General features: G+C 44.6%; 2 protein-coding genes across 2 annotated transcripts in view; one reads left to right on the top strand and one right to left on the bottom strand.

Moving 5' to 3' along the window:
- clcn6 (chloride channel 6) overlaps positions 1-9,539 on the bottom strand; it is a 23,627-nt gene extending 14,088 nt beyond the window's left edge. The window contains exons 1-13 of the mRNA XM_076275542.1: positions 9,447-9,539; positions 8,399-8,458; positions 7,414-7,479; positions 6,473-6,538; positions 5,881-5,947; positions 4,931-5,037; positions 4,437-4,563; positions 4,221-4,288; positions 2,922-2,980; positions 2,315-2,447; positions 1,865-1,978; positions 1,460-1,626; positions 650-767 (exon numbers count right to left, since the gene is read on the bottom strand). Of these exons, the coding sequence (XP_076131657.1) occupies positions 650-767; positions 1,460-1,626; positions 1,865-1,978; positions 2,315-2,447; positions 2,922-2,980; positions 4,221-4,288; positions 4,437-4,563; positions 4,931-5,037; positions 5,881-5,947; positions 6,473-6,538; positions 7,414-7,479; positions 8,399-8,458; positions 9,447-9,521 (1,227 nt within the window). The 5' untranslated portion in view covers positions 9,522-9,539. The remainder of the gene's footprint in view (positions 1-649; positions 768-1,459; positions 1,627-1,864; positions 1,979-2,314; positions 2,448-2,921; positions 2,981-4,220; positions 4,289-4,436; positions 4,564-4,930; positions 5,038-5,880; positions 5,948-6,472; positions 6,539-7,413; positions 7,480-8,398; positions 8,459-9,446) is intronic.
- Positions 9,540-12,755: 3,216 nt separating this feature from the next.
- Positions 12,756-25,330, top strand: mthfr (methylenetetrahydrofolate reductase (NAD(P)H)). The gene is made up of 12 exons (XM_076275541.1): positions 12,756-12,891; positions 13,556-13,799; positions 14,636-14,874; positions 16,146-16,256; positions 16,565-16,758; positions 17,312-17,562; positions 17,968-18,102; positions 18,286-18,466; positions 18,692-18,874; positions 21,651-21,752; positions 23,288-23,407; positions 23,846-25,330. Exons 2-12 carry the CDS (start codon positions 13,558-13,560, stop codon positions 24,053-24,055), a joined length of 1,968 nt encoding a protein of 655 aa, XP_076131656.1. The 5' UTR covers positions 12,756-12,891; positions 13,556-13,557; the 3' UTR covers positions 24,056-25,330.
- Positions 25,331-27,754: the final 2,424 nt, after the last annotated feature.

Here is a 27,754-nt window from a genome sequence, read left to right as displayed (position 1 = left end):
GCATATGGTGAATGCTTCTGTCCTAGTGTAAACACAACCTTGTGCCCCCCTGACACACTCACTTCCAGCTCAAGAGCAGTCAGTACACACACACACACACACACACCCACAGACACACACACCCACAGACACACACACAGACACACACACACACACACACAGGCCAGCTGCCAGTGTAACTACTGACCATTTTTATAGCCATGTCTGTACCTCCCTGAGTTCAGAGAGTCATTTGTCAGACTCATTTGATTGGCAGCTTTTCATTAAGGTGCCATATTAATTTTGCGTGCAGGGGAGAGGTGCCATGTCTTTGACATGAGATGGAAGGTTTGATAAGGCTCCGGCTGTGCTAATGAGAATAAAAGAAGTGTGAAAAGGCAAGACAAGCAGTAATTGAGTGCATGGGAATGACAAAGTCACTCTGGGAATACATGAGACGCAGACTTGTCCAGAGAGATTAAAAGAGAAGTGTTTGAAGAAATGCTTTGGGGGTGAGATGTGTGCATGTGTGACCAGTGTAATGGTGTGTGAGTGTGTGTTTGTGTGTGTATCCAGCACATTAGTGTGAGTCTGATTGAACATGTGTGCATTGTGTGTGTGTGTGTGTGTGTGTTTTTGCATGCATGCGTGCAAAGGGAATCTGACTGACCAGCACAGTCGAGTTGTGTGTTGTGGGGGGAGACAGGTCCCGACACTCTCCCAGGGTCATCGAGGCCACGAAGATCACCACCGTTGTCACCATGGTGACCAGCAGGCTCTCCAACACCCTGGCAAACAAACGGATTCTCAGCAGATGGTCCGATTCCTGTATCTAGTTTACCATCCTCATTCACAATGCAGCACACAAAGAAGCCTGCTCAGACCAGCTTACATGAGAACTCAATGCACTTGGTCATCCACTTTATTTAGGGTGACCAGATATCCTTATTTCTGAACTGTGAAACTCAGCAAATATGCTTTGTGGTTGTGAACTTACTGCAGTATCATCATAACTATTCCACCTGTGTGTGGTTCAAATTTTAAAGTGCAAAATAGTTTAGGCTACAGCACAAATCAACAACACAGTTCTTGTGGCATCCACCTCAGCACATCTCAGGCCTGTGTGTGTGTGTGTGTGTGTGTGTGTGTGTGTATTTTGGCTGCATATGGTGAAGGCTTCTGCCCCAGTGTAAACACCACCATCCATAGATAAAAATAAGCAAGTTTAACCTCTGAATTTATCTTCAAAGTGCACCAGATTGATGCATTTAAACGTTAATATATATATATCTGATAACATTTTCTTCTGGGGGAGCCCCTGCTTTAATTAACATGTCATTAAAAATTAAAAACACATTTGTATAGGTGTACTAATACTTAGATTATAGACATATTTCACTCGATGGATAAAATTAAACTGCACACAAGTGTATGTGAATATACGCATACATATCTATGTATTTGTGTGTGTGTTTTGTACCTGACGACCTTGGCCTTGGGGTGGACGTTTCTCATGCGGTACTTGGCGAGGCGTTTGTTGATGCAGTTGAACAAAGCTCCCAGCAGCCCCCCCACGACTCCCATCAGCACAAAGAAGGCCAGGTCCACCGCCGTCCACAGGTGGCACGCCTTGTCACCATCTTGGCACTAGGAGGGAGAGAGAGGGACACACACACACACACACACACACACACACACACACACACACACACACACACACACACACACACACACACACACACACACACACACACACACACACACACACACACACACACACACACACACACACAAACTCAATGCGTAGATAATCGCATGCCAGTGAAGATGGCATAATTTCATTCAGATGTGTGATGAGTACACAAGCACGCACGCACGTGTTTACCTTAAACTCGCCAAAGTTGAGCAGGCCTGGCAGCTGGAAAGAGCCCCACTTGTTGTAGTTGAGCCCAGACCGGAAGAAGTTCAGAGTAAAGGTAGCCGACATGGAGCAGAACAACTGAGACAGAGACAGAGAGAGAGAGAGAGAGAGTGAGGGATAGAGAGAGGGAGGGATAAAGAAAGAGAGAATATTCTCTTTCCTTTCTCAAGATCAGTGACTGCTGAGCAAAGCCAGACATTAGGCTTACATAGCAGACAATTATTAACATTGACATGGAGGTTGGAACAACTCAAGACACCACAGATGCAGGTACAGTCACTTCTGGACAGGGACCTTAGAACCTGTTGAACCAGAGGTCAAAGTGATCATGACCTTTGTCTCTGCAGTGTTGGGAAACCCACTACCCAAGCAGTCTGATGTGTGTGTGTGTGTGTGTGTGTGTGTCCCACTCACCACTTTCCATGTGAGAGCCTGGTTCCAGAAGGATGACCCCTCCTCCAGACTGAAGAGGGTGCCCCCGATGGGCGCCCCGAAAGCAGCCGCCACGCCCGCTGCTGCCCCCGCCGACACAAAGTCACGCTTGTCCCTGAAGACACACACACACACACACACACACACACACACACACACACACACACACACACACACACACACACACACACACACACACACACACACACACACACACACACACACACACACACACACACACACATGAATTAATCAACCATCATACATACTGGTAGCTCGCTGTACATTTAACTCTGACGTAGACACATATGACAAATAACTGCTGTAGTGTTGTGGCAAATTAACAGGTTCATTTTGACAGCATTGACAATAATACATTTGTAATAGATCTGTAAAAATGCCTTTTCTTATGATCAATTGAGCAATATCCGCGCGCGCACACACACAGACACACAAAACACACACACACACACACACACACACATACACACACAAAACACACACAAAACACACACACACACACAACACATACACACACACACAACACACACACAACACACAACACACACACACACACACGGCTGCTTACCGGTCACTGCGGAAGTATGGGAAGTAAAACTGGATCTTCTTAAAGGTGATACTCTGGAACTGGAGACACAGATCGCTGACATCATCATGATTTTCAAGAATATCACCATCATTACTAGCACCACCACCATCCTCATCATTATCACCATTCTCCTCCTCAGATGGGAAAACATGGAGGATGGGTTGCATTTGAAAATCAATTTCTTTCAAATCCTACTATTCCAGATGAGTTCAGCTCCACTTTATCTCTGAGTAAATCAATCATGTTTGAATGCTGCAGGCCTGTCTGTGTAAAACTACTTTAAACTTAACTCAATACATCTGAACAGCCATTCAACTTTCTCCAACTACCCTCTCTATAATGAAAACGCATCCCTCATTTTAAGATATGTTGCATATCCTTGATTAAAAATCAACCCCATATTGTGACTCATTCACCATTCTAATTACCAAAAATACATAGCTAATTTTATCCAGTTTGGAGGATGCTTAATGCCCAATTGACCGATCGCAAGCCCCGCCCATCAAATGTAGATGAGCCAATGGCAGTCCAGTGCCATCCGGTGCTCCGCGCAGGCAGACACATTCCGTCAACTTCAGCTCACGGCTCCATAGAAATGCATTGGGAGCCGTGATTTTTGTCCGGTTTTATGGGATTTTATAGTGGTGTGAGTTGAAAGGGACGGCCAAAGAACATGTATCTCCATGTCATACTGAAGTCTTTCGACGGATTCCAAATGAAATCAGGTCCGGGGCTCTCCAAAGGACTACAGTAACTACAGACAGTCTTACAGATATCATGGAGGTTCTAGTCAACTCTGGTCTGAGTTTGACAGACATAGCAACAATAACTAAGGGGGCGTGGATTTTGTGATTGGTCAATTGAAAGCTGCTACTGCATAGTGTGAGAGTGATAGTGATGGTTTGAGAAACAAAATGAAGCACATAAGGGAACGAGGGACAATATAGAGACAAAGGGATAATAACCATCCTTCCTTCCTTCCTTCCTTCCATCCTTCCTTCTTTCACAATCTCCACATAAAGGAGCTTACTGAGGAATCTACATCCTTGTATCCCACTGTGTTATGTATTGGGGGTTGCATTAGACCTACACAAGAGCAGACAGCCCACTGACACGTCCTCTGCACACATCCAGATTAGGGGGTTTAAGGTCTGAGCAACGTAGTGATTTCCCTAGACGTGTAGCGACCCGCTAGACCAGGATTCCCTAATACACTGCGCCTGTGTGTAAATCCAATTCTGTTGCAGGCACTAAGGTGTGTGAGAGCTGTAGCCGTACCTGAGGCAGACCTGCTCCGATGATGGCACCGCTGTGGATCATCGGTCCCTCCTTCCCGACAAACAGACCTGAAAAATCAAACAATGATGCGGCAACTGTCCGTGACCTTCATGTTTATTGTGCAAGCAAACAAACAGAAGTGTGTGTGAGCGGACACACACACACACACACACACACACACACACACACACACGTCCTGAAGGTCCTGAAGCTCACCTCCAGCCACTGCGAACAGCACTCCCACCACCTTACACACAAACGTGCGCAGACGCACGATCCCCGGGATCTTCACTCCGTTCAGGTAGCTCTTGATCTCTGGGATCCCTGAGCCCGCTGCCACAGGCTGTGGGGGGGGGGGGGTGGGGGGTGGGCAAAGGAGGGTCAGCTATGAGGTCAGTTATGAGCAACGCGTCAGCAATGCAAATGGTTACATGGAAATGAAATGCAACTGACAAGATATAGATACATTGCATTTTTCCCATCCCATCTCATTTTCTGCCATGCACGCACGCACGCACGCAGAGAGAAGACACAGAGAGACACACACACACAGAGAGACACACACACACACACACACACACACACACACACACACACACACACACACACACACACACACACACACACACACACACACACACACACACACACACACACACACACACACACACACACACACACACACACACACACACACACCCCTCTCTAACCTCGACGAGCACAAGGACGCTGGCGATGAAGATGAAGGTCATGTTGAAGGCCAGCAGCTCCAGCAGAGACAGGGCCAGGCAGCCCTTCTCACTGCACTCCTCCACAGCTGGAAGAGGTCAAAGGTCAAGGAGAGGGCAGAGAACAAAGTGGAGCTTACACTGACATGACCCTGAGAGGACCACAGTGCAGTGCTCTCCACAGTAGGAGTCGGGTTTAGAACAGTACAATAATGTGGTACTATCTATCTGGTTTAACCAGCATTGCAATGTGTGCACAAACAGCTACTTTTGAAGTCTGTCAATATCTTACTTTATGTCCTACAACAAGGGACACGTACTTCTTAAATTTCTGACATTGTGATTCATGGCACTCATATTTATGCAATCATGAATTCAAACAAATATCATAATTAAATTCATAGAGCATTATATTTTATGTAATAAGTATTTTCTGTCTGTCTGCACTGATTGCTTTGTGGTTCCTTTGCTATAAAAGTTAACCAGGACATGATTATAATGCTATATGCATGCTAGTAAAGTTTATAAGTATACAGTATATACTCTTTTGATCCCGTGAAGGAAATTTGGTCTCTGCTTTTATCCCAATCCATGAATTAGTGAAACACACACAGCACACAGTGAAAACACACTGAGGTGAAGCACACACTAATCCCGACGCAGTGGGGAGCAGTGAGGGGTAAGGTGCTTTGCTCAAGGGCACTTCATTCGTTCCTACTGGTCGGGGTTCGAACCGGCAACCCTCCGGTTACAAGTCCGAAGCACTAAGTCCAGTTCAATTCCTGTGAGTGCTAACAATGTTAGTCAACACACCATCTTGCTGCTATAGCTAAGTACTCAGAGTCATTCAGCTCTGTGTATGAGAAAAAAAAATAAAGGCAAAAAGTTTAGCTGCATTCCATCATGCTCGGTGTTATCAGAAAAAAAGATACATTTCCCAACCACGCTGAACTTGAGCTGTGTGAAGAGGCGGACAAAGAAATCCACAAACAGGCCGACCTAAAGCAAAACACACACACAGACAGACAAGTTGCCATTGCAGTCATTAAAGCAATCAATTTAACATGGCTACTAAGGGACAAAAACAAGCACAACATTGTATAGAACTAGAGCAGTACATTCTGCTACTTGTAACAGATCTGATAAGGTTAATGTCTGTCATAGGCATGCACTATCCTTTGCAAATCCTTTGTCCATGGCTGGTGATGTACTCACCCCAACCACTGAGATCACAGAGCATGACAGACTGATAAGATGCATCTGATCCCATTTCAGGCCTTAGTGGGAAGCTAAACCAGGCGCGGAACTGAAGCGTTCCGTTCGCCTTGCGTCAGCTGCAACAATTAGCTTCCACTGTAATCAATGGAAGTAGTTAGACCAGACGTGATAGCGGCGCGTACGTTCAAAAAAAATAGACCAATCTTCTAAAATGGATATTACGCGTCACGAACGGAACGCTTCAGTTACGCGTCTGGTGTATCTTCCCTGTTAGAGACACCCATAACAAGAGTCCACGATCCTCACCACTCCGATGGAGACTCCTATGGCAAACACCAGCATCCACTTCACCGCTTCATACTTTTTGGCTTTCTGTGAACAGAAACACATGAACGCAGCACGAATTACACAAAAAACGCCCATGAACGTGCAAGCAATATAACCAACTCTGAGTTGTTTACAGTATGAACGCATGCACATTTAAAATGTATCTCTTGGAAGAGATTTCTTTGAGAAAAGAAATTCATGAGAATTGACATAAAAGTCCAGCCTACACCTGTCCTCTGAGTGATGGCTGATCAACATTGAGCTATGCTGAGATTTCATTCACAGTATATGTGGAATCAAGAAGGGTCAAGAAAATGAACACTACTGATGAACAGAATCACTTGTGAGTCATTCATGAATGCCTACACCCTGCTCAATAACAATGCTGAATAGAATTCATACACCATTTTTAGCCTACTTACACTAATTGGTATGGTTTAGCATTTCAACGATAAAGGCTGCATGCTAATGTATAAGTATAAGTATAAGTATATATACTCTTTTGATCCCGTGAGGGAAATTTGGTCTCTGCATTTATCCCAATCCGTGAATTAGTGAAACACACTCAACACACAGTGAACACACAGTGAGGTGAAGCACACACTAATCCCGGCGCAGTGAATTGCCTGCAACAACAGCGGCGCTCGGGGAGCAGTGAGGGGTTAGGTGCCTTGCTCAAGGGCACTTCAACCGTGCCTATTGGTCGGGGTTTGAACAGGCAACCCTCCGGTTACAAGTCCGAAGCGCTAACCAGTAGGCCACAGCTGCTGTGACTTGTGACAACAAGATAGTGTCAGTGTAATTTTCATATTGTCATATGTATCGTTACGGCAAAAATACCATTAAAAAAATCGTTATATGGCTTTAAAGTCTACATGCCCACCCCTCGTGGAGAGATGCTATGACGATCTTCCTCTCACCTTATTGTCCATCCCCTCCAGGACCTCCATGTAGGGCTCATTGATACAGCGGTCATAGTCCAAACTCTACAAAAACACAAACAAAACAAATCAAAAAAGACACCTTCATCACTGTAGGATATCAGAGAGTCAGACTTCTGCACGCAGTATTACAGAGTGCTGCACATTTCTAGCCTATGAACGTTTAGTTTCAAAAGGCATGATGAAGCAATGGTTTTTAATGTATGTAAGGTTAAGGTTCTTACTCTAAAGCCTTATTGTTCTAGCCTAGAAATCTAGACGCATTTGCGAGCTGGAAAAATGAAACTTCGATCAGGCCAATCACATCGTGTAGAGTCGGTAGGCAGGCTTAACATAATGATGAGTTGCGACGGTTTTCAAGTAGCAGGGAGTGAATTCCCTGCTACTTGAAAACAAAGAAGATGGATGTTGCTGTTGGCGAACAGCGTGACACGAGTTAAGCTTTTTTTAAGTTGGCAAAAGTTTGAACAACTAGCCAGATAGCTCTGCTGGTGGGAAAACGCATGGGACTCACGAGTTGTAGCGCTATCCTATTGCATGCAGAGGGAATTTGAAAGACAACCGTTTATCCCGCCCCTCGGACTGAGCACTGCCAATGGTGAGTCCCTAGACCCTACATCTTGATGTGGGTCTGGCTCGTCAGGCTATCATTGTTCTGTAGATTGAATATTACTTCTCATTGTAAGTCACCCTGGATGAAAACCCATCAGCTAAATGAATGAAAGATGTAAATACAAATGCAATGGTGACAGCTGCCTGGCAGTGTGTAAGGATCAGTTTCCTACAGCTGTGGTTTTATGACTGAGACTGGACTCTGTTCTCTGCCTCAGTCACTTCTGTCAATACCTCACACAGTGTTAGAGTGTGCTACTGTACGCTGTTATAACTAAGGTTTCGTTTCTTGAGTCCTGATAATGCAACGTTGACACCAGGCAGTCTGAGTGAAGCTGTGCCTCTTTCTCACCTCATAGTCTTTCCTGGGCAGGATCTCGTCCTCCTCCTCCCTTGTCTCTCCCAGGATGGTCTGAGTGGACAGGCAGAAAGACACAAACACAGCCGCAAATGACGTTCAGATGGGCCACACAGGAAACAGGCACACTGAGTGTGTATCCAGTTACACACAAGTCTCATTCTACCCTACACCAGGCATATTGATTCAATGGCAATGCACAGTAGTATACCGCTTGAGAATGTCAACCAGCTCCTCTTTACAACATTCTGGGCCCCGATTTAGATGACAGGAAGAGTCAAGTCAGACAATGTGTATTGGTCATGAGGTAAAGCTTTGTAGGAGCATTGAGCCGATTCACCAATGTTCTGGACCTTGAATGCTATTAGCAATTAGCCTTTTCATAGTTGTAATATTAGCCTCAATTAGACTTCAGACTTTTAATTTCGTCTATCTGTGTCCCAGGGAACAAAACAAAAGTCAACTCAACGTTTCCTTGAGCACAACCCCACCCTATAGGAGAGGAGCCAGGTCGTGGTCACAGTAACAGCTCTGAGTGATCCTTTGGGATGGCTACAATCCCAGATGCTCTGCTGACCATCTGTCACACACAAAACAGAGGGGTAATAGGCTAAACATTAGCAATGAGTTACCTACGGGGCGGACACTGATTTCTCGATAACCTAACAAAGAAGTTGTTATATTTTCACAAGCAGCATTAGGTCCAATTCACTAGTCCAGTGGGATTTTGTATACTCGTGCTTGCTAGGTGAGATTGCACATCATGGTGCCTTAAAAAGGAACCGAAACCATCAAATATGACAGCTCGGCCTTAACTTTTAGTCCTTGCCCATGGGCCTTTAATGACTTTATCACTGTATCTTGCAGAGGTAGCTCTACAACGTGGAAAGAAATGTTGACTTCTGCTAACGTAGAACTAGGGTGGAGCTTTCAGACCCAATCTGGCAGCGTCATACGGGAGCCGCTATCCCTACCTCTCTCTGTTTCTCTACCAAAACAGGTGAGCATGGAGCATGCAATTAAAGAAGCTGAGCACCCCTACCAGCTCCTCTGGCGTCCTGGTTTCCGCATCCCTGCAACAGCATTGACAACACAAACAGCTCCTGCAACACGCCATCTTCACTGTTTCAGCACCACCGCCGCCGCCGCCTCCACCACTTTGTCATGTGATAAACAAAGACCGCTGAGCGGTAATCGTGCACGTGGTTGCTGCGCAAACTCTGCGCAGAATGTTCTGTCTGCCAAGCGTTGTGTGTGTGTGTGTGTGTGTGTGTGCGTGCGTGTGTGTGTGTGTGCGTGCGTGTTCGCGCAGGCGCGCGCGAGGGGATAGGGCGTGATTTTACAATTAGATAGATAGATAGATAGATAGATAGATACTTTATTGATCCCTAGGGGAAATTCAAGGTCTCAGCAGCATACATACAACACAAACACATTATGTAACATCAGAAAGAGTAATTAAAGTATATAATATAAAAACACAACTAAGCAATAAGGACAGTAGAAGATAAAGAATATGCTAAATATACTAAAATACAAATTATACTAACTAACACTTAATACAATATATAAAAATATACTAAAATGCAAATGACAAAAATACAAATTATACTAACTAACACTTAATCTAAGTCATTCTAAAAACAGTATCCACATAGTGGTGATTAATCAATCAGAGGCGCTTGCAATGACTGAGGCAGGGACTGAGCCTCTGATTCTCTGTGCATAGTAAGATATGGTAAGGTGTTCTAAGGGACCGTTCGTTATTTATAAACGGGGTCACCGGAGGAAAATAGGGGAGGGTCATGTCTTTTTATTCTTTGTTGAGGGGAGGGTCACCTAACTTTTTTTTGTCTAGGAGGGAGGGTCACCCATCTTTTGTATTAATGAAAACAGCAAAAAATCAAAGTGGCTTGTTTGATTGTTGATTTCTGTCGCCATATAACGTTCTCTTTCGTTCCATAGCTCTGTCAACATTGAACAATGAAAATAAGGGAGATTCCCCGGGTTTCTCACGCAAAATACGGAAAATGTCAACATTCGTCCCCATTAACGTTGGAAGGGTTGGAACAACAAAGTAGCCTACTTTATTCACGCCTAACAGCCTATATCTATTTGGTCAACTTTATCCAGCCCTAAAAAAGCTAAATTTAACTTTGGTTTACTTGTAGTTTACCGTGTAGCCTAACTTTAAACAGTGTGCATGATTAACATAAAGCATACTTGTGCTTCATTCATCCACACATCCAGCTCCTAACGTTTTGACAAGCATTTCTACCAATTGACCTTGTTCCTGCCCATCTCTAGCTTTGCTGTCTCCATCCTTTCTGTTTTTGTTGTTTGCAAAAAAATATATAGTATTTATTGGTAACCAGCAACAAGTGCAATTTGTTAATCGCTGTCATTCTCTCTCCTGCCAACAAAAATGTGTTACGTTCCAAGTAGCAGTGCGTAATTCTGCTTCATAAAGTTGAACAAATACATTTGGTCATATAAATAGCCAGTTTATGGTCTACAGTGTAGTTGGTAAGTTATGGTAGGCCAACTTGGAGTGAATATACAGGGGGAATTCTTTGTCTAGCTGAGTAGCCTGGCAGGTGCGCACGTAGGCATAGCCTATACCTACGGCCAAACACTGCAAGCGCTAATGAATCGTGTTCTTACGACAACCACGTCGTTAACTTAAATAGGCCTATAGGTTAACATCACTCTGAGTTCTCATTCAAGCAAGCAAAACGATGATTTGAATACATCTGTTTCACTGGAAGGGCAAGGGGTAACAACAGGACAAGAGACAGGTCAGAATGCAGCACTAATGTTATGAGAGTATTACAGTAATATGGGATATTCTACGGGAAAATATTAAAGCAAGACAGCGGGGAAACGTTAAAATGATAAACCCGGAAAAAGTTGGCATGTTAGGTATTTTTCGGTCCCTGTGATTATTTGTGAAATTGTGCAAACGGGCTTTTCAAGTCATTTGAGAAGGAAGGAGTGTAGCAAGCTCCCAAATTGACGCTCGTCTGAGAAATTGAGTTTTGGATAATGTTCAGCTTCGGCAGCTTTACAATGACTGAGGAAGCCTAGAGACGAGTCCATAGCAACAAGTTCATGGGTTGAATTTGTTATTACCCAGTGTGCTTTTGTTGAATGGTCTCAATGCTTTATTGTTTTATTTCATGTACTTACTAGAGTAACTTTTCAAGTAGGCTTAGGCTAATGCAGTTGCAGGAAGTGTGCATTTAGTTTCCATGCTTATTGTGTTTCCACAACAATGTTAGTGAGTAAATCTACTGAAATGACCACCATCTGGGTGAAGTGTGATGTGTAAGATCAGAAAGCAGAGGTTGGTTATAAGGTGGTAGTGTGTTGATGTGTTTTCATAGCGCATTCGAGCGTTGGCGGAAGACGTCGACAGTTGGCTGGGGAGGGTCATGTCATTTTTGAAAATGCTACTAGAGGGTCGTTGAAAATTATATAGCAGGCAGGGGAGGGTCATGCAACTTTTGATCGAAGCACTCAAAATCCCTCCGGTGACCCCGTTTATAAATAACGAACGGTCCCTAAGGTGCTCTGTGCGAATGAGTGTCATGGTGATAGTGGTAGTGGTCATGGTGATAGTGCAAATGAGTAAGTCCAACAGTGCAAATGAGTAAGTCCAACAGTGCAACAATGCAGAAGTAAAGTAAAGTAAAGTCTATATATCTATATATTTAACTATTTAAGAAAATGTGTGGCCACAGTTCAGCTGTGGCATGGGGGGGGTGGGGTTATGCATATGTGCTAATGTGCTAATATAGCACGCAAACAGTGAGGCATAAAGACAGTGGTACAAATGGCTAGTGGACAGACAGTACCAAACATGGAGGGGGTGACGGGGCAGACAGACAGGGGGGGCAGAAAGGCTAGGCAATCAAGGACATGGGTAGATGGAGGAGGAATCAAAATAATAAATAAAAAGTTCTATGGAGATGTGCAAAAGTTGGAGAAGGTCAGATATTTGTGTGTGTGTGTTTTGACGTGTGATGAAATAAGAAAATAAATAAAAGTTGTTGCACTGGTTTGAATCCACAGTTTACGTGTTGAATTACACAATAAACGTGTTTTGCAGTAAGTTGCTGGTTTGTAGAATGTAGCACTAACAGCTCGCTCAGTCTCGTTGCGAGTCCAGGCTCTCTCTGAGTGCTGATGACTAACGTTACCTCCAGAGCCCGTCTACCCTTATTAGACATTCTCTGCTACCTCCCTCTCGCCGCCAGCAATTTTAAACTGCGTGACGTAATGCAAAAAAAACATGGCTGACTTGGATGTGGGCTGGGCTTGATGTCAAGCCCCGCCTTCCCGCAGGCTCGGTCAACAACAGACCCCTTAGCTGCTGCTACACTTGTCTCTGAGGTGATCAGATCAGAATGGATGTGGGATCCAAGCCATAGGATCGTCCAATTCACCACTATCGTTTTCGTTAAGTCAAGCTTTAACACTAGAAGGTAATTGGGCCGCTTTTGCATTCTTTGAGTGCATCGTAATGTTAGTAGTTAAAGAAAGTGTCAGCATCTCTACTATAAAATATCCGTTAATGTAAGTTAGCCAGCCGGCTGCACGTACACATGGTCTGCATGACTGTCTAGCTAATTTAGCTAGCGAGCTAACGATAGTTCTTTAACCAAGCGTGCCACGCTTTTGTCTGGGTTGTATGTAAAACTTTCAACGCTAGATAGTTGCTTGCTTAGCTTCGTTGATGTGCCGCCATCAGTGGCACTCCCAACATATTCCTCGTGCGTTTTTATTTATTTGTAAACTTCCTTTCACTTTCCTTTCCTTTCCATAAGTGCAGTTAATGTATGAGTAATGTGTTGTATGTGACAACTTTTTACGTTTTACTATACGTTAAGAGTATCGTATACATACATCACAAGAGTTATACTGTAGATGCCAGTGGAGACGTTTGACTTTTTACTGAACGATCGGGCATTAGCTAATTTAACTGTTAGTCTCAACTGCGACGAGATTAATGATAGCAGCTGATCAGTCACCAAGTAAGCCATCCTTTGTGAAAATGACCAACACAATGGCAGTTTCAGTTGTTTTTACATTATGTCAACTTACTTTGTCCCCAAACAAATATTTTTTGACCGACACTCGATCCTTCAGCCATGGTGAACCAGCGAATGGGTGAAAATGTCTGGCAGACCAGCAAGAGTGACTCCAGCGGGGCGAGCAACAGCGGAGAGAGCTCCAAGGACAGCTCCCGTAGCTCCACACCGGTGTTGGATCCTGACCGAACCGATAGGCTCAGAGATAAGATGAGACGGCGGATGGAGTCGGGGGACCACTGGTTTTCGCTGGAGTTCTTCCCTCCTCGCACCGCCAGCGGAGCCGTTAATCTGATCTCGAGGTAAAAGCTGCATGGCATTTTACAGAAGTCTATCTAAACGTAATCGAGATAAATGCAGAATATGTGTAACGTTACTTTAAGTCATCGCAGTATATGGGATGTGGCTGCCTTCTGGTGCTTCGCGGTTACCTTTTCAAACTGCATCACGTCTTCATGTAACGTTACTCACTATGCATACACTGTACATAATGCGGACAGTTAAGTTTTACTCCGACAGAAATGTTGCTCTGATTAATCACGATTCATTTCTTCCATATAATTAAGCTGGGTGTTTAAATATAAAATAATATTATTGATGTATCAACAGGGAATTTATTTTTTTTCTCATTTTAATTTTGACCAAGCCAAAAAAATCCAGTAAAACCATTGAAGGTCATTGACCTGAAGCACGAAAAGAAGCAATAAGGGCTAAATAGTTGGATTTCAACATATGGGCCATAATATGCAAATAATAAAAAGAAGACGCAGAGGAACAGCACTGATTGAAGAGAGGCAGAGGCAGAGGGAGAATGACCATGTGAGATTATAGGCTAGATCAGAATTTTGGCCAGATTTGGATTGTTGTTTAGCCCCATTCCTCTTGTTTGAGTGATACCAATGGATGTATTAGGTAGTCTAGTTTATTTTAATACCAGGGGCTGTAGAACCGAGATAACCACAGCCTCTGAAATACAGCCTCATATCAAAGATCCTTGATTACTCCGCTTTAACCCTCTCTGCTCATATCTCCCCCAATAAATCACAACAACTAACGTGTTAACTTTGGCTGCATGTAGTTATTTGTGCTGTGGGTGATGGCTGTTGCTCTTGTCCCGTGTGATGGTGCGTTAAATCAGGTTCGACCGCATGGGCTCCGGCGGACCGCTCTTCATCGACATCACCTGGCACCCGGCGGGCGACCCCGGCTCGGACAAGGAGACGTCCTCCATGATGATCGCCAGCACCGCGGTCAACTACTGCGGCTTGGAGACCCTGCTGCACCTGACCTGCTGTAACCAGACGCGGGACACCATCACTGGCTACCTCAAGAAGGCCAAGCGCCTCGGCCTCAAGAACATCATGGCCCTCAGAGGAGGTACGGATCCCATCCAAATACACATGCGCACACACACACACACACATACACACACACACACACACCACACACAAGAGTCTTCACTCTTGACCTCACAGAAGGCCATTTTTAGAAGGTGAGGGTTGTTATTCTCTGAAGTTTATGTAGTTTATTTTTATGGAGCAGATAAGAAGATGGCTGTGGTTGATTGTGCAATGTAGTGGGCTGAGGCTGATCTGTGACCATAGCATACCATACACCTGTCCAGTCCAGGGTCCAGTGCTGTGTGATCTCACCACACGAGGGAGCACTGTTGAAAAACACTGAAACATTGCCCTGCTGAACTCTACACCACTTGGCCCAGCGATTACAGCTAGTGGTATAGTGTGAGACAGCCAGTGTGTGTGTGTGTGTGTGTGTGTGTGTGTGTGTGTGTGTGTGTGTGTGTGAGTGACAGCAGCGTGTGCATAGGGGGAGGGGAGCCGTACGAGTGTTGAAACACTAAGACCTCTCTCTCCCCTTCAGTACATGTCTGAGTGAATGTCACACACATGCATACAGCGTGCGTTGGGCAGTCGTGGCCTACTGGTTAGGGCTTCGGGCTTGTAACAGGAGGTTTGCCGAGTCGATCCCCAACCAGTAGGAACGGCGGAAGTGCCCTTGAATAAGGCACCTAACCCTCACTGCTCCCCGAGCGCCGCTGTAGCAAGGCAGCTCACTGCTCCGGGTTAGTGTGTGCTTCACCTCACTGTATGCCCTGTGTGTTCACTAATTCACGGATGGGATAAATGCAGAGACCAAATTCCTTGTATACTCAAGTATACTTGGCCGAGAAACCTGATTTACATTTTACTTTTACTTTAGAATGTACTCATGCATGGAAATGGCATCAGCGCACAAGGGTCCCCCTTTAGCCCAGATCTACATTTCCTTTAGAGGACTACAGAGTCAGGGAGGATCCCATATCTGAGGTGTCTGTTTATAGAGAGATGATGTTGCAAATATGTTACAAAATACATTTTAGGGCATGTATTCTGTAATCTGTAGTGGAATACATTTTAAAAGTAACTTTCCCAACACACGTCCCACTTGGCGTCTGTAGTACAGTTAACCTATCAGTCACGTATGCATGCAGATATGCGAGTCCGGTAAGGTGAGGTGAGGTGGGATCTGCTGGGGTGGGGTAGAATAGAAGAGTGTGTCCCTGTGTGATGTCTTTTGACGACAATAGTGTCTTAATAAGAGTATTATAATGCATGTGTAGTGTATGTAATGTATCTAATCCTGGGCAGACCCGGTAGGCAGCGACTGGGAAGAGGAGGAAGGGGGCTTCAACTACGCCACTGACCTGGTCAAACACATCCGCTGCGAGTTTGACGACTACTTCGACATCTGTGTTGCTGGTAAGAGTCTTTTTGTCTTGAGTGGTTATAGTGATCTGAGGTGTTACAGACCTGGTTCAGCATGCACAGTAAAGTTGCAGCAACCATGATAGTTTTCTCACTTTTGCACCTTTTTTTGCTAATAAATTGATGACGGCAAAAGAAATAATGGTGTGTAAAAACCTATGTCAAGGACCTAAGCACCAGTTGTAAGATGAATACATGCACTGATGAGTTAGATAGAATGTCATATTCACTTACTTGTGTATTGTTGACTTGATAACTTGTGTATTAATCCCAGGAAATAACTGTGCTCATGGTGTTGCTAGGCTACCCCACGGGCCATCCTGAGGCCGAGAGCTATGCTGACGACCTCCGTCACCTGAAGGAGAAGGTGGACGCGGGGGCTGATTCCATCATCACACAGCTCTTCTTTCGGGCCGAGACTTTCCTCAACTTCGTCAGGGACTGCAGGGCCATCGGCATCACCTGTCCCATATTGCCCGGCATCTTCCCAATTCAGGTACGCTCACGTCCAAGGGTAATACTGTCCACCTGTCCTGGGGGGATTCCAAGAATGTGGATTAGGGATTAGCATTGGTAAATTAACTTGGAGAAACGTATGTTTTGAAGCTTCATGGCTTCATTCTCTGTGCAAAATTAATAGTCTCTTCCATTACTCTGGGTACTCGGGCTTGTCACTAATCTACGCTCTTGAAATAAAGGCAGCAGAGAGGCTTTTTACTTCTGTTTAAACAGATTTAGGCATTTACAGTCAAGGTGTATTTACAAATGACACTGATCTCTGCTGAAACAGTGTACTTTCTATCAGGTTTAGCCACCAGCTAATTTATATCTGCATTCATGATGACCTGTTCGAATTATATTTTTGATTAGATTAATGAGATTAGTGAGAGATTTGGAGTGGTATCGGGAATCAGCACAGGTCAGATTCAAACACCAGGTTTATGTCTCCATAGTTACATAGTCAGATTCAAACACTGGGTTTATGTCCCCATAGTTACATAAAGTTCCTCGGATTCATGTTGTATCTCTTTGGAATTCTATGTCTCTAGGGTTACCAGTCTCTACGGCAACTGGTGAAGCTGTCCAAGCTGGAGGTTCCGGAGGAGATCACCGAGGTGATCGAGCCGATCAAGGACAATGATGCAGCGATCCGTAACTTTGGCATCCACCAGGCGGTGGAGATGTGCCGTGTGCTGCTGGACAGCGGGGAGGTTCCTGGCCTGCACTTCTACACCCTCAACCGCGAGGTGGCCACCATGGAGGTCCTGAGACAGCTGGGCATGTGGGTGGAGGACCCCCGGTACGTCTCCAACACTGACATACACCACAGCACAGCACAGCACACCACAGTAGTTTAACACAGACATCCATGACACTACATCAGGCCACACCATGGGAAAAGAATGGAATTGTGAATTCTTTTTTCCAGATGTATAGAAATTTGAGTGAAAGTCTTCAAAAAGTGGCATATGACACTACAGCTCCTGCATGGACTTTTATTATATGATGTTACAGTACAGTACTCCAACTGTGTCATTATAGGCAGCTCCATAACTTTGTTTAAGTGAGAACATTCTCATGTACTCATAGTTAAACTCACACACTCAATAGATATGATGCAGTACAATCATGCAGCCTGCTCCCAAAAGTGGTTTGGATGAACATGAATTGTCTCTTGAGTCATTGTGTGTGTCCGTGTCTCCAGCCGGCCACTGCCTTGGGCAACGAGTGCCAACCCCAAGCGAAAGGTAGAGGACGTGAGGCCCATCTTCTGGGCCTCCAGACCCAAGAGCTACATCTACAGAACCCAGGAGTGGGACGACTTCCCCAATGGACGATGGTACGCAACACGTCTGTCTGTCATAAGTCGCTTGATCGAGCATGTGATAAATACCATAAACATAAACATCTTTGTTTGTTAATTGTATTACTGGAGCAGGGACTGATGTGAAAAATGTTTTTGTTTTTTGAAACGTTTCCTCTCTCCGTCTCTACCCCTCTCTCTCCCTGGTTCTTTGATTAGGGGTAACTCGTCGTCCCCAGCCTTTGGGGAGCTGAATGATTACTACCTGTTCTACCTGAAGAGTAAGTCGTCCAAGGACGCGCTGCTGAAGATGTGGGGGGAGGAGCTAACAAGTGAAGACAGCGTGTTTGAGGTCTTCACCAACTACATCACGGCCACGCCCAACCGCAACGGGCACAAGGTGACTGGGTTCATCTCGCCGCCTGTCTGTCTGTCTGTCTGTCTGTCTCTGTCTGTCTGTTGCATGTTTTTTCTTGTGTATGCATTGGTGTTTGTGTATATTGTTCTGTTGATTGATTGTGTGCGTTATGTGTGTGTGTTTGTTGGTGACTGACTGTGATTTTGTGTGTGTGTGTGTGTGTGTGTGTGCGTGTTGATCATATGTGTGTGTGCATTCTCCCCGTAGGTGATGTGCCTGCCGTGGAACGACGACCCTCTGGCCCCGGAGACGAACCTGCTGAAGGACGAGCTGGACAAGGTGAACCGCCGCGGTGTCCTCACCATCAACTCCCAGCCGAGCATCAACGGCAAGCCCTCCACCGACCCCATCGTGGGCTGGGGCCCGCCCGGCGGATACGTCTTCCAGAAGGTGGGGGCACCTCTCTCTGCCATGCGTCACTGTTGTAGAGTACCCGAGTGGTGAAGGAGAAATCAGGCCGAGACAGCAGGTTTAAGAGGGCCCACAGTGTTTTATTTACAACGTGCAAAAAATAATAAAAAAATACAGTCCACTTCCTATCCGACACTCGGTCACACCCGACGGGAGATAAAACGAAAAAGACAAACAAAACATTTAGCAAACACGAATATCTAAGGTCTCTTATGGCTAGGCTACATGCCACTATATAACCAGACCTGACCGCAGGACTCACATCAGCCCCTTACTGCGCGTCACGAAACTTTGAACCCCTGCATAGAGAAAAGCCGGCGTTTAAATGGCCAATTAACTAATTACTTCTGCCGCCACCGGCGAAGTCTAAACACCCAAAACGGGCACACCGCCCCAACCTGGCGGACATCTAAAGCATACATCATGACATCAAAAGTAACCATAGCACAACCCCAAAAACACATGATAAAATATTAAGCAACATTCTTCGCGCGCAAAGGAACGCGCCCAACATATAGAACACGCACAACTCATTCATGAAATTGACATTACATATATCATTAATTAAATAATAATCAAATAATCATAGTGCGATGTGCTGCTGAGGCGGCACATCGTCACAGTCACCCCATACGTGGGGTGTGAGCAGACTACAGTTTACATTATGCTGCACATTACATGATATTATCAAAACTGATGGGTTCATGTAAGGTGGTAATGGTGTTAATTCAGTTTTTTTGCCTGGTATTAGAATCCAGATTAGCCACAGTGGTGAGTTTTTTTTAAAGGTGCTCTAAGCGATGCCACACATTTTTTAGGCTAAAACATTTTATGTCACTTACTGCAAACATCACCTAACCAACCGCTAGCTGTCTGTGTCCTGAATACACTGTAAAAAAAATACGCAATCTCTGTGGACAGCCCAGGCTCCAAAAACGGCAACAAAAACAACCTGGGCAAACCTAGCCCATGAAAACATAACAAACTGTTCCAGCAAATCACAGATGAGATGCGCGTTTAGGAGAGGTTCAATTGCACGGGAGCAGCACGGGAGGGAGGGGGAGGAAGTAGCGAGCTAGCTTTCTGTTTTGTTTGAAAGTCGACAGAAGTGACATTACCCAGCATCGCTTAAAGCACCTTTAAAAGCAGTCCAAGCCCTTGGTTTTATTTGAATCAAAATAAGTCAGTTCACACCTTCAAATGTTAAAGGAATTATCCGGAGTAAAATGCACTTTAGATCGATTTACGGATGATTGGGAGTACATATGTTGAGTTGACATCCAAATCATGTAATTCGGATGTGTTTTGAGAAAGTTCGATGTTACCGTTTTTAGTCAAAGCTCGTTAGCGTGGAAGTGAGAAGGGCATATTATTTCGCCGCTACAAAACGCTATTTTTATACCTCTTTTACAGTTCCAAACAACATTGCACTTAATGGTAGTGAGTAATGGGTCCCTAAAGCCAAACCGAAGTATCCCGTGGTCTTTATGTGGTCGGATAGAGAGTCCAGAATGAATTTCATCAATCCAGTACCTTTCCGGAAATGTTGCCATCTTTGCTGCCAGCTCACTGCCAGTCACAATTTCGTCGCCGTTTAAAAAAAAAAAAAAACATAGTCCAGTCCATACAACTTCATTTCAATTTCAAAAGAAATACTGGACTATGTTTTTCCTACGGACTTTCCCCTAAAGCTGGCAGCAAAGATGGCAACATTTTCGGAAAGGTACTGGCTTGATGAAATTCATTCTGGACTCTCTATCTGACCACATAAAGACCTCGGGATACTTCGGTTTGGCTTTAGGGACCCTCTACTCACTACCACGTAAGTGCAATGTTGTTTGGAACTGTAGAAGAGGTATAAAAATAGCGTTTTGTAGCGGCGAAATAATATGCCCTTCTCACTTCCACTCTAACGAGCTTTGACTAAAAACGGTAACATCGAACTTTCTCAAAACACATCCGAATGACATGATTTGGATGTCAACTCAACATATGTACTCCCAATCATCCGTAAATCGATCTAAAGTGCATTTTACTCTGGATAATTCCTTTAAGATAAGAGACCCATTCACCACATGAGTTGATCTTATCATAATCCTTCCCCCTGATTAGTGTGCTAGAGCACTGAGTGGCTTCGGCTGCTGAGTGGCTTGGTGTGTGGGCTTGTGAAGTAAAACCTCCCAGTCAAAAGTACACTGGTGTGTGTGTGCGTGTGTGTGTGGGTCCTTTACCCTCTGGCTGACTGTAAACATATCAGTAAAGAAATCTTCCTAGAGAGTCATGGTGACCCTGCAGTATTCCCAGAACTACACAAAGGTATTGTTAATGTTGAGTTGTTTAATTGGTGTGTGTAAAGGTCAGATCTATTCCTAGAAACCCATCACCCTATCTGCTGCTGAGCCTTGTTGAGGTGGTGGTGTGACTTTTGTCACACCACCACCTCACCCCTTTCGATAGGTGGAGCTTTGTGCTGGTGGAGATTTCCACTGCTTACTGCCTGGTGTGTAATGATTGACATTTGTGTCATCTCATTGAACCATGCAAGTGAACATGCTTTAGCGATGGCATGGCCATTCAGGCACCAACACCGATCCAAAACATTTATTATAATATAAATGCTCTGAGTTATTCACACTTGGCCTTTGGTATTGATCCACACAGTGTAATATCAAGTAGATGGAATATTCTTGCAGTCTTGGAGTATTTTACAATGACTGAAGTAAACCCCTGTGTGTGTGTGTGTGTGTGTGTGCAGGCATATCTGGAGTTCTTCACATCCAGTGAGAATGTGACCGCTCTCCTCAAGGTGCTGAAGAAGTACGAGCCCCGTGTCAACTATCACATTGTTAATGTTGAGGTGAGTACACACACACACACACACACACACACACACAAATTCACACACACCAATTCACACACACAAATAAATTAGGGCCAGGTTGCTCTGGAATTGTGTTATTATGTATAATATGAATTCTTACATCACACACTCACACTTTGCGGGTGCAAGTTTTGCGGCGAACAGGTAGCGATAATGGGAAGGTGGTCTACGTCAAGGCGGGGGCTCTAAAATGGGTGAGACCTTTCTGTTGAAGAGTGTGTGTGTGTGTGTGTGTGTGTGTGTGTGTGTGTGTGTGTGTGTGTGAGGTGAGGGCTCTGAAATGGGTGAGACCTTTCTGTTGAAGAGTGTGTGTGTGTGTGTGTGTGTGTGTGTGTGTGTGTGTGTGTGTGTGTGTGTGTGTGTGTGAGGTGAGGGCTCTGAAATGAGCGAAACCTCTCTGTTGAAGAGTGTGTGTGTGTGTGTGTGAGGTTTGGGCTCTGAAATGGGCGAGACCTCTCTGTTGAGGAGTGTGTCTGTGTGTGTGTGATTGAGGCGGGGGGCTCTAAAATGGGCGGGACCTCTCTCTTGAAGTAAATTTAAATCAATCAATCACATGCAACCAGCATTCAATTCTGATCTGTCTATTGGCTGGCCAACAGTCTTTACCCCCATGCAGTCAGGCTGCTAAATGGACAGTCCACCCCCCCACTCCCCATTAGACATCCCTCTGTGACATAATGTCTCTGTACATACACCCCCAATACCTGTGACCTGGACTTTGCATTGCTGCAAAAGCACTCCAACAACCCTACCTCTATTAGATTTATTCATTATTGCACCAAGCACTTTACTGGACATAGCACGTTATGGGGTTTTCTAGGGGGTATTTATGGGGAGCTAAATTAGGTACAAAGTAATGGGTGATTCATGGGGATGTAAATTGATATAAGGCAAATGGGTGAACAACCTCAAACTATATGCCTGTCTGTTTGTGCTCTAACAACATTTCTTTGTTATCCTGTAACAATGACAAATAAAACTGAACTGAACTTTCCAAGTTCCAAATATAGATAGATGATAGATAGATAGGTACTTTATTGATCCCCAAGGGGAAATTCAAGAATATATGGATGGATTAAATCGTATAGATCAGTCTGGTCGGATGTGATGGTGTACGGTAATTAAAACAGGTCTGGAAAGCTACAACCATGTTTTTGTGAATTGAATTGCTTGGAAGAGCAGAAGAAATTCGACATATTCTCTACATATTATTCTTTTGAAAAAGTATTCGGATCAGATGCGCATCAATATTGAGATTGTAAATGCTACTGTAATATCGTCTGACGCATTCCATTTAAAGATATTGCTCAACACTGCTATTGGTGGGCTTTAACCAAAAATTCTATTAATGAACCTAGTCCTGACTCAGTCCAGCCCACTTCGTGCGTCTGACTCTCTGACCACCGTTCGCATGCACTGGCGATAAAATACTCTGCCAAATTTGCACCCACAGAGTTCCATGTGGACGATCACTGTTCACTGTTTGTTGACCTGTGTGTATTTGTTTGCAGGGGAAGAACATCACTAATGCCCACGACATGCAGCCGAACGCTGTGACCTGGGGCATCTTCCCTGGAAGGGAGATTGTCCAGCCCACGGTGGTTGACCCGGTCAGCTTCATGTTCTGGAAGGTAAGTTCAGTCATTAGGTCATAGGTCAGGCAGGCACTCACAGCAGAGATGTTCTATGAAGGGAGAGTCTAATCTTCAGGTGAAAAAGCATAATAGCTAACTAGCATTGGCTTGGGCTATGTGTGTGTGTGTGTATGTGTGAAAACACATACCCTCGTGCACTGCTTCCAGAAGTCAAACACATTTCCCCTGCAGCTCACTTCAAAGCTAGGCTAGATAAGATATGCTAACGAAGAGAAAGTATGTTTGATACAAATAAATAAAAAAGAAGAGAAGAAAAAAAAAGAAAATTCAGAAGACAAATACTGAGTACTTAAGTAGGTAGATAAGATATGAAAGAGAAAGTATGTTTGATACCTGCCTGCTCTCTCGTAATGATCTCTCTCTCTCTTTCTCTCTCTCTCTCTCTCTCTCTCTCTCTCTCTCTCTCTGTGTCAGGACGAAGCCTTTGCCCTGTGGATCGAGCAGTGGGCCAAGCTCTATGAGGACGAGTCTCCCTCTCGGATGATCATCCAGTACATCCACGACAACTACTTCCTGGTTAACCTGGTGGATAACGACTTCCCATTGGACAACTGCCTGTGGCAGATCATCGACGACATGTTTGAGATTCTGGACGCGCCCCCCGAGACACTGCAGAGTGACTGAGGGAGGCCCACGTGCACAGAATGCCATGGCAACCCCTATCCCATCATACCGCTACGATGTGGGTGGGGTCCAGGCAAAGGATTTGTTGGGTTTTCTCAGGCTGTGATTGGTCCGTTGGCTGAGTGTGAGTGGTTGTTGTGACTCAACTTGCACTCGGTCATCTCCTTCATTGGCTGAACACCCATTGCTCTCCAACCAATACCACCGCGCTCAACCATTACAGTTGCTGCTACCCAGGGGACCCTGGGGCTTGGTGACCCCTCCTATCTGCACGAACACTGTCTCCGCTCCACTAAATGTCCATAATGACCACTGATCCTCACACAGATGGATGGGCATTGGGCAGACTATACTATTATAGCTTTATTATTGCTCTTGACTTCACTTCACTTGTATGTGTGATTTGTATCGATTGCGGCAGGGAGGAGGAGAGACGGACAGTTCAACCAAACCATTTAGCTGCCAAATGCTGCTTACCAAAGCGAAAACATCCCGGTGAGGATGGAGGGGCTGCGGGAACTGGATGAGCGCACCCTCTCTTATCCCTCACTTCACACACACCCCAACAGACAAGCCCCAGCTCCAGCCCAGCTCCAGCCCAGCTCTGCTCTGCTCTGCTCTGCTAGTAGCTAGTATTCTAGTAGGTTTACTCGAAGCACAACCGTCGTGGCCTTCCTTTCTTGCTGATGTTTAGACATGGGACAATGCTAGTTCAAGTGCAACGATGTGAAGTGGAAAGTGGATCAAGTTGTTGAAAATAAACCATAGAAAAACGAGAAAAAGGAATTACTGTAGAAAATTTCAGTCTTGGGACTCGCTGTGATTGCGGGTCTGGCTTCTTGTTTAGCTGAAGTCGAACTCAAAGGACGCACACTGTCAGGAAAGCTATTATTAAAGAAGAGGTGTGTTTGGGTAATGTTAAATGCTTGGGTTAAACTGTGGTGTTTAGTGAGATACACAAAGTGCTTGACCATTGTAAGACTAACGTGGCCTTTTGAATTGAATCACCAATGATCTCAGATGGCTTTGAAGCATTGTTATGAGTGTTGCAAAGACCATTGTTCTCAGATGGCTTTGAAACATTGTTATGCATGCTGCAGAGACAGAAACTTATTTTTACTCATGATTATTTTAAGGCACGTGTTTTCATACACATTTTTATATTTATGTTTTTAACTGTAGCTAGGAGCGGATGTTTCTATGATCATATCTATATTTATTAATGTTTTGTACCGTCGGTAATGGGGTAATAAATAAACTGTGACTTCATGGAAACAGCCTCGCATTTCTTTTTTTATTTAGTAACGTGGCCATCAGTGTGTGTGTGTGTTTAGTTCTTTGCCAGCCATGTGTTCACCATGCCACCCTGGCATTGTTTATACACAGTTTCATCATCTTTTCTTACGGTGGCCTTAACCATGTTACTGGGTCAGCTGTGTATGAATGCCTGAATTTGTGTGTTTAGTTGTGTTTTCTGGCCATGATGCCACCCTGGCATTGTTTGTACACAATTTCATCACCTTTTCTCTCCATGGCCACGTTAACCACCTTGGCCGGTTAGTCGTGTGGACGTTCAGATGTGTTTGTTTGTTCAGTGCTGCACCAGCCATGATGCCATCTGTGTCAGAGTCCACCATGTAGCTTTGTTTACATATCTCCCATTGAGGCCCGGCCTGAGCCAGGTAAGTCAGATGTGTGTGCGTACGTGCGTGTGTGTGTGTGTGTGTGTGTGTGTGTATGTATTGGGAGAATTTGCACTGGTCTCACTATGGAAGGTTTGGATGGCCGGCATGATGGGCTCCAGTGCTGTATGATCTCACCACACTGCTGAACTCTAGCCTGACAAAATGACACCACTTGGCCCCGCTCCAAATATTACAGCTAGTGGTATAGTGTGAGACAGTGTGTGTGTGTGTGTGTGTGTGACAGCAGCGTGTGCATAGGGGGAGGGGAGCCATAGAGGAGTGTTGAAACACTAAGACCTCTCTCTCCCCTACACGTCTGAGTGAATGTCACACACATGGATACAGCGTGCGTTAGAATGTACTCATGCATGGAAATGGCATCAGCGCACGAGGGTCCCCCTTTAGCCCAGATCTACGTTTCCTTTAGAGGACTACAGAGCCAGGGAGGATCCCATATCTGAAGTGTCTGTTTATAGAGAGATGATGCCAGTGGATTTATTATGTGACTCTTCTGCTAATCCCTGAAGTAGTAGTAGAGTGTGTGTTCACTGTGTGCTGGGTGTGTTTCACTAATTCACGGATTGGGATAAATGCAGAGACCAAATTTCCCTCACGGGATCAAAAGAGTATACGTATATACTTATACTAGTTTCCTTTAGAGGACTACAGTGCCAGGGAGGATCCCATATCTGCGTGTTCAGCATCTGCCCCAGCTGTGCAGCTCCGTCACTGATGACTGGTCATTCAATCCCATCATGCTTCTCTGCTGGGGCAGCGGCACCCGCACCTACTGTGCCGGGTCTTTCAGGGCTGATTTCAGTGCAGATAAAGGGGCTTTCAGGAAAGATACTCGTGATAATGGGGAGAGCGGCTGTGGGTAATGTGACGAGAAAGTCAGGCTGGCAAAGAGCGTGTTTACCAAGAACCTTTTCCTGTAAATCAAATGTTACAATTATCTAAAAAATCAAACCGCGAGTGGCAAATTAGCTTTGATAATCCATCAATAGGTCTAAGGCTCACAGACGGACAGACAAACAGACACGCACGCACACACACACATTATGGATTGGATGGAGGGAGATTTTTTTTGTCAGATACTCTCTTAAAATTAATGTGTTGTCCCTATCTGGACACAGCGATGTGTTAAAAAAAACAACGGAAGTTGTGTTGTTTTCAACACATTTGTTTTAAGAGTGTACCTAAACCAAAGATATCCCTGAAACCTGCGGTTCTTCAAGTTAACTGACACACAGTGTTGGGAAGTAACGGATTACATGTATTATATGTTGTGGGTTGTTGTTGACACTAGATCTTACAACTTCACATAACTGTTTCATCCACTGCTAATAAAATATAATAGAATGTAATCCAAAGTATTCAAAATACGTTACTCACTTGATAGTAATCTATCAGAATATGGTACAAACAGGGATGGATTACTGCACGGGCCTACCGGGCCCAGGGGCCCAAGGGGTCAGGGGGCCTTAAAGCCCAAGCCTTTGCAGGGAATCATTGCCTCAATATCAACACATCAGGATGTAGGCTATGAATCTGATTGAATTTAATATTGGCCATCCCCAAAATGCACCAGAATACAGGAAATCCCATCAAACAAAGTAAAAAAATTCTGGGGGAGGACCCCCAAAGCCCCCCTCCCACATATACAACAATAAGTGGGGGGCCCTTAATACATCTGGGCCTAGGGGCCAAAAAGTTCATAATCCGCCCATGGGTACAAACCACATTTTAGGACATGTATTCTGTAATCTGTAGTGGAATACATTTTAAAAGTAACTTTCCCAAGTTCAGGTGACAAGCTAACCATCGCAAAGTGTTGTTCTGATGCTGGGAACAGGCAGGGATGGGCAAAAATACATCAGAATGTATTTCAAAATAAAATACCTAATACCCTCATTTTTAATGTATCAAAATAAACTACAAAATACAGTAACCATATTATGTATCAAAATAAAATACTGTATTTTTGTATTTAGAAAATACTCAAAATAATTTT

The sequence above is a fragment of the Alosa pseudoharengus genome, unplaced genomic scaffold (assembly GCF_046254945.1).
Source record: "Alosa pseudoharengus isolate Yale_2024_CS ecotype anadromous, Long Island Sound unplaced genomic scaffold, YU_APseudo_1.1 YU_APseudo_1.1_scf_9, whole genome shotgun sequence".
NCBI classification, from domain to species: domain Eukaryota; kingdom Metazoa; phylum Chordata; class Actinopteri; order Clupeiformes; family Clupeidae; genus Alosa; species Alosa pseudoharengus.
The sequence above is the reverse complement of the archived record's forward strand: the minus strand, read 5'-3'. Positions and strand labels throughout refer to the sequence as shown.

Coding starts and splice junctions, on each gene's coding strand:
- mthfr (XM_076275541.1), top strand. CDS start 13,558: ATGGTGAACCAGCGAATGGGTGAAAATGTCTGGCAGACCAGCAAGAGT. Junction 13,800..14,635: donor GCCGTTAATCTGATCTCGAG/GTAAAAGCTGCA, acceptor GCGTTAAATCAG/GTTCGACCGCATGGGCTCCG. Junction 18,467..18,691: donor CCAACCGCAACGGGCACAAG/GTGACTGGGTTC, acceptor TTCTCCCCGTAG/GTGATGTGCCTGCCGTGGAA.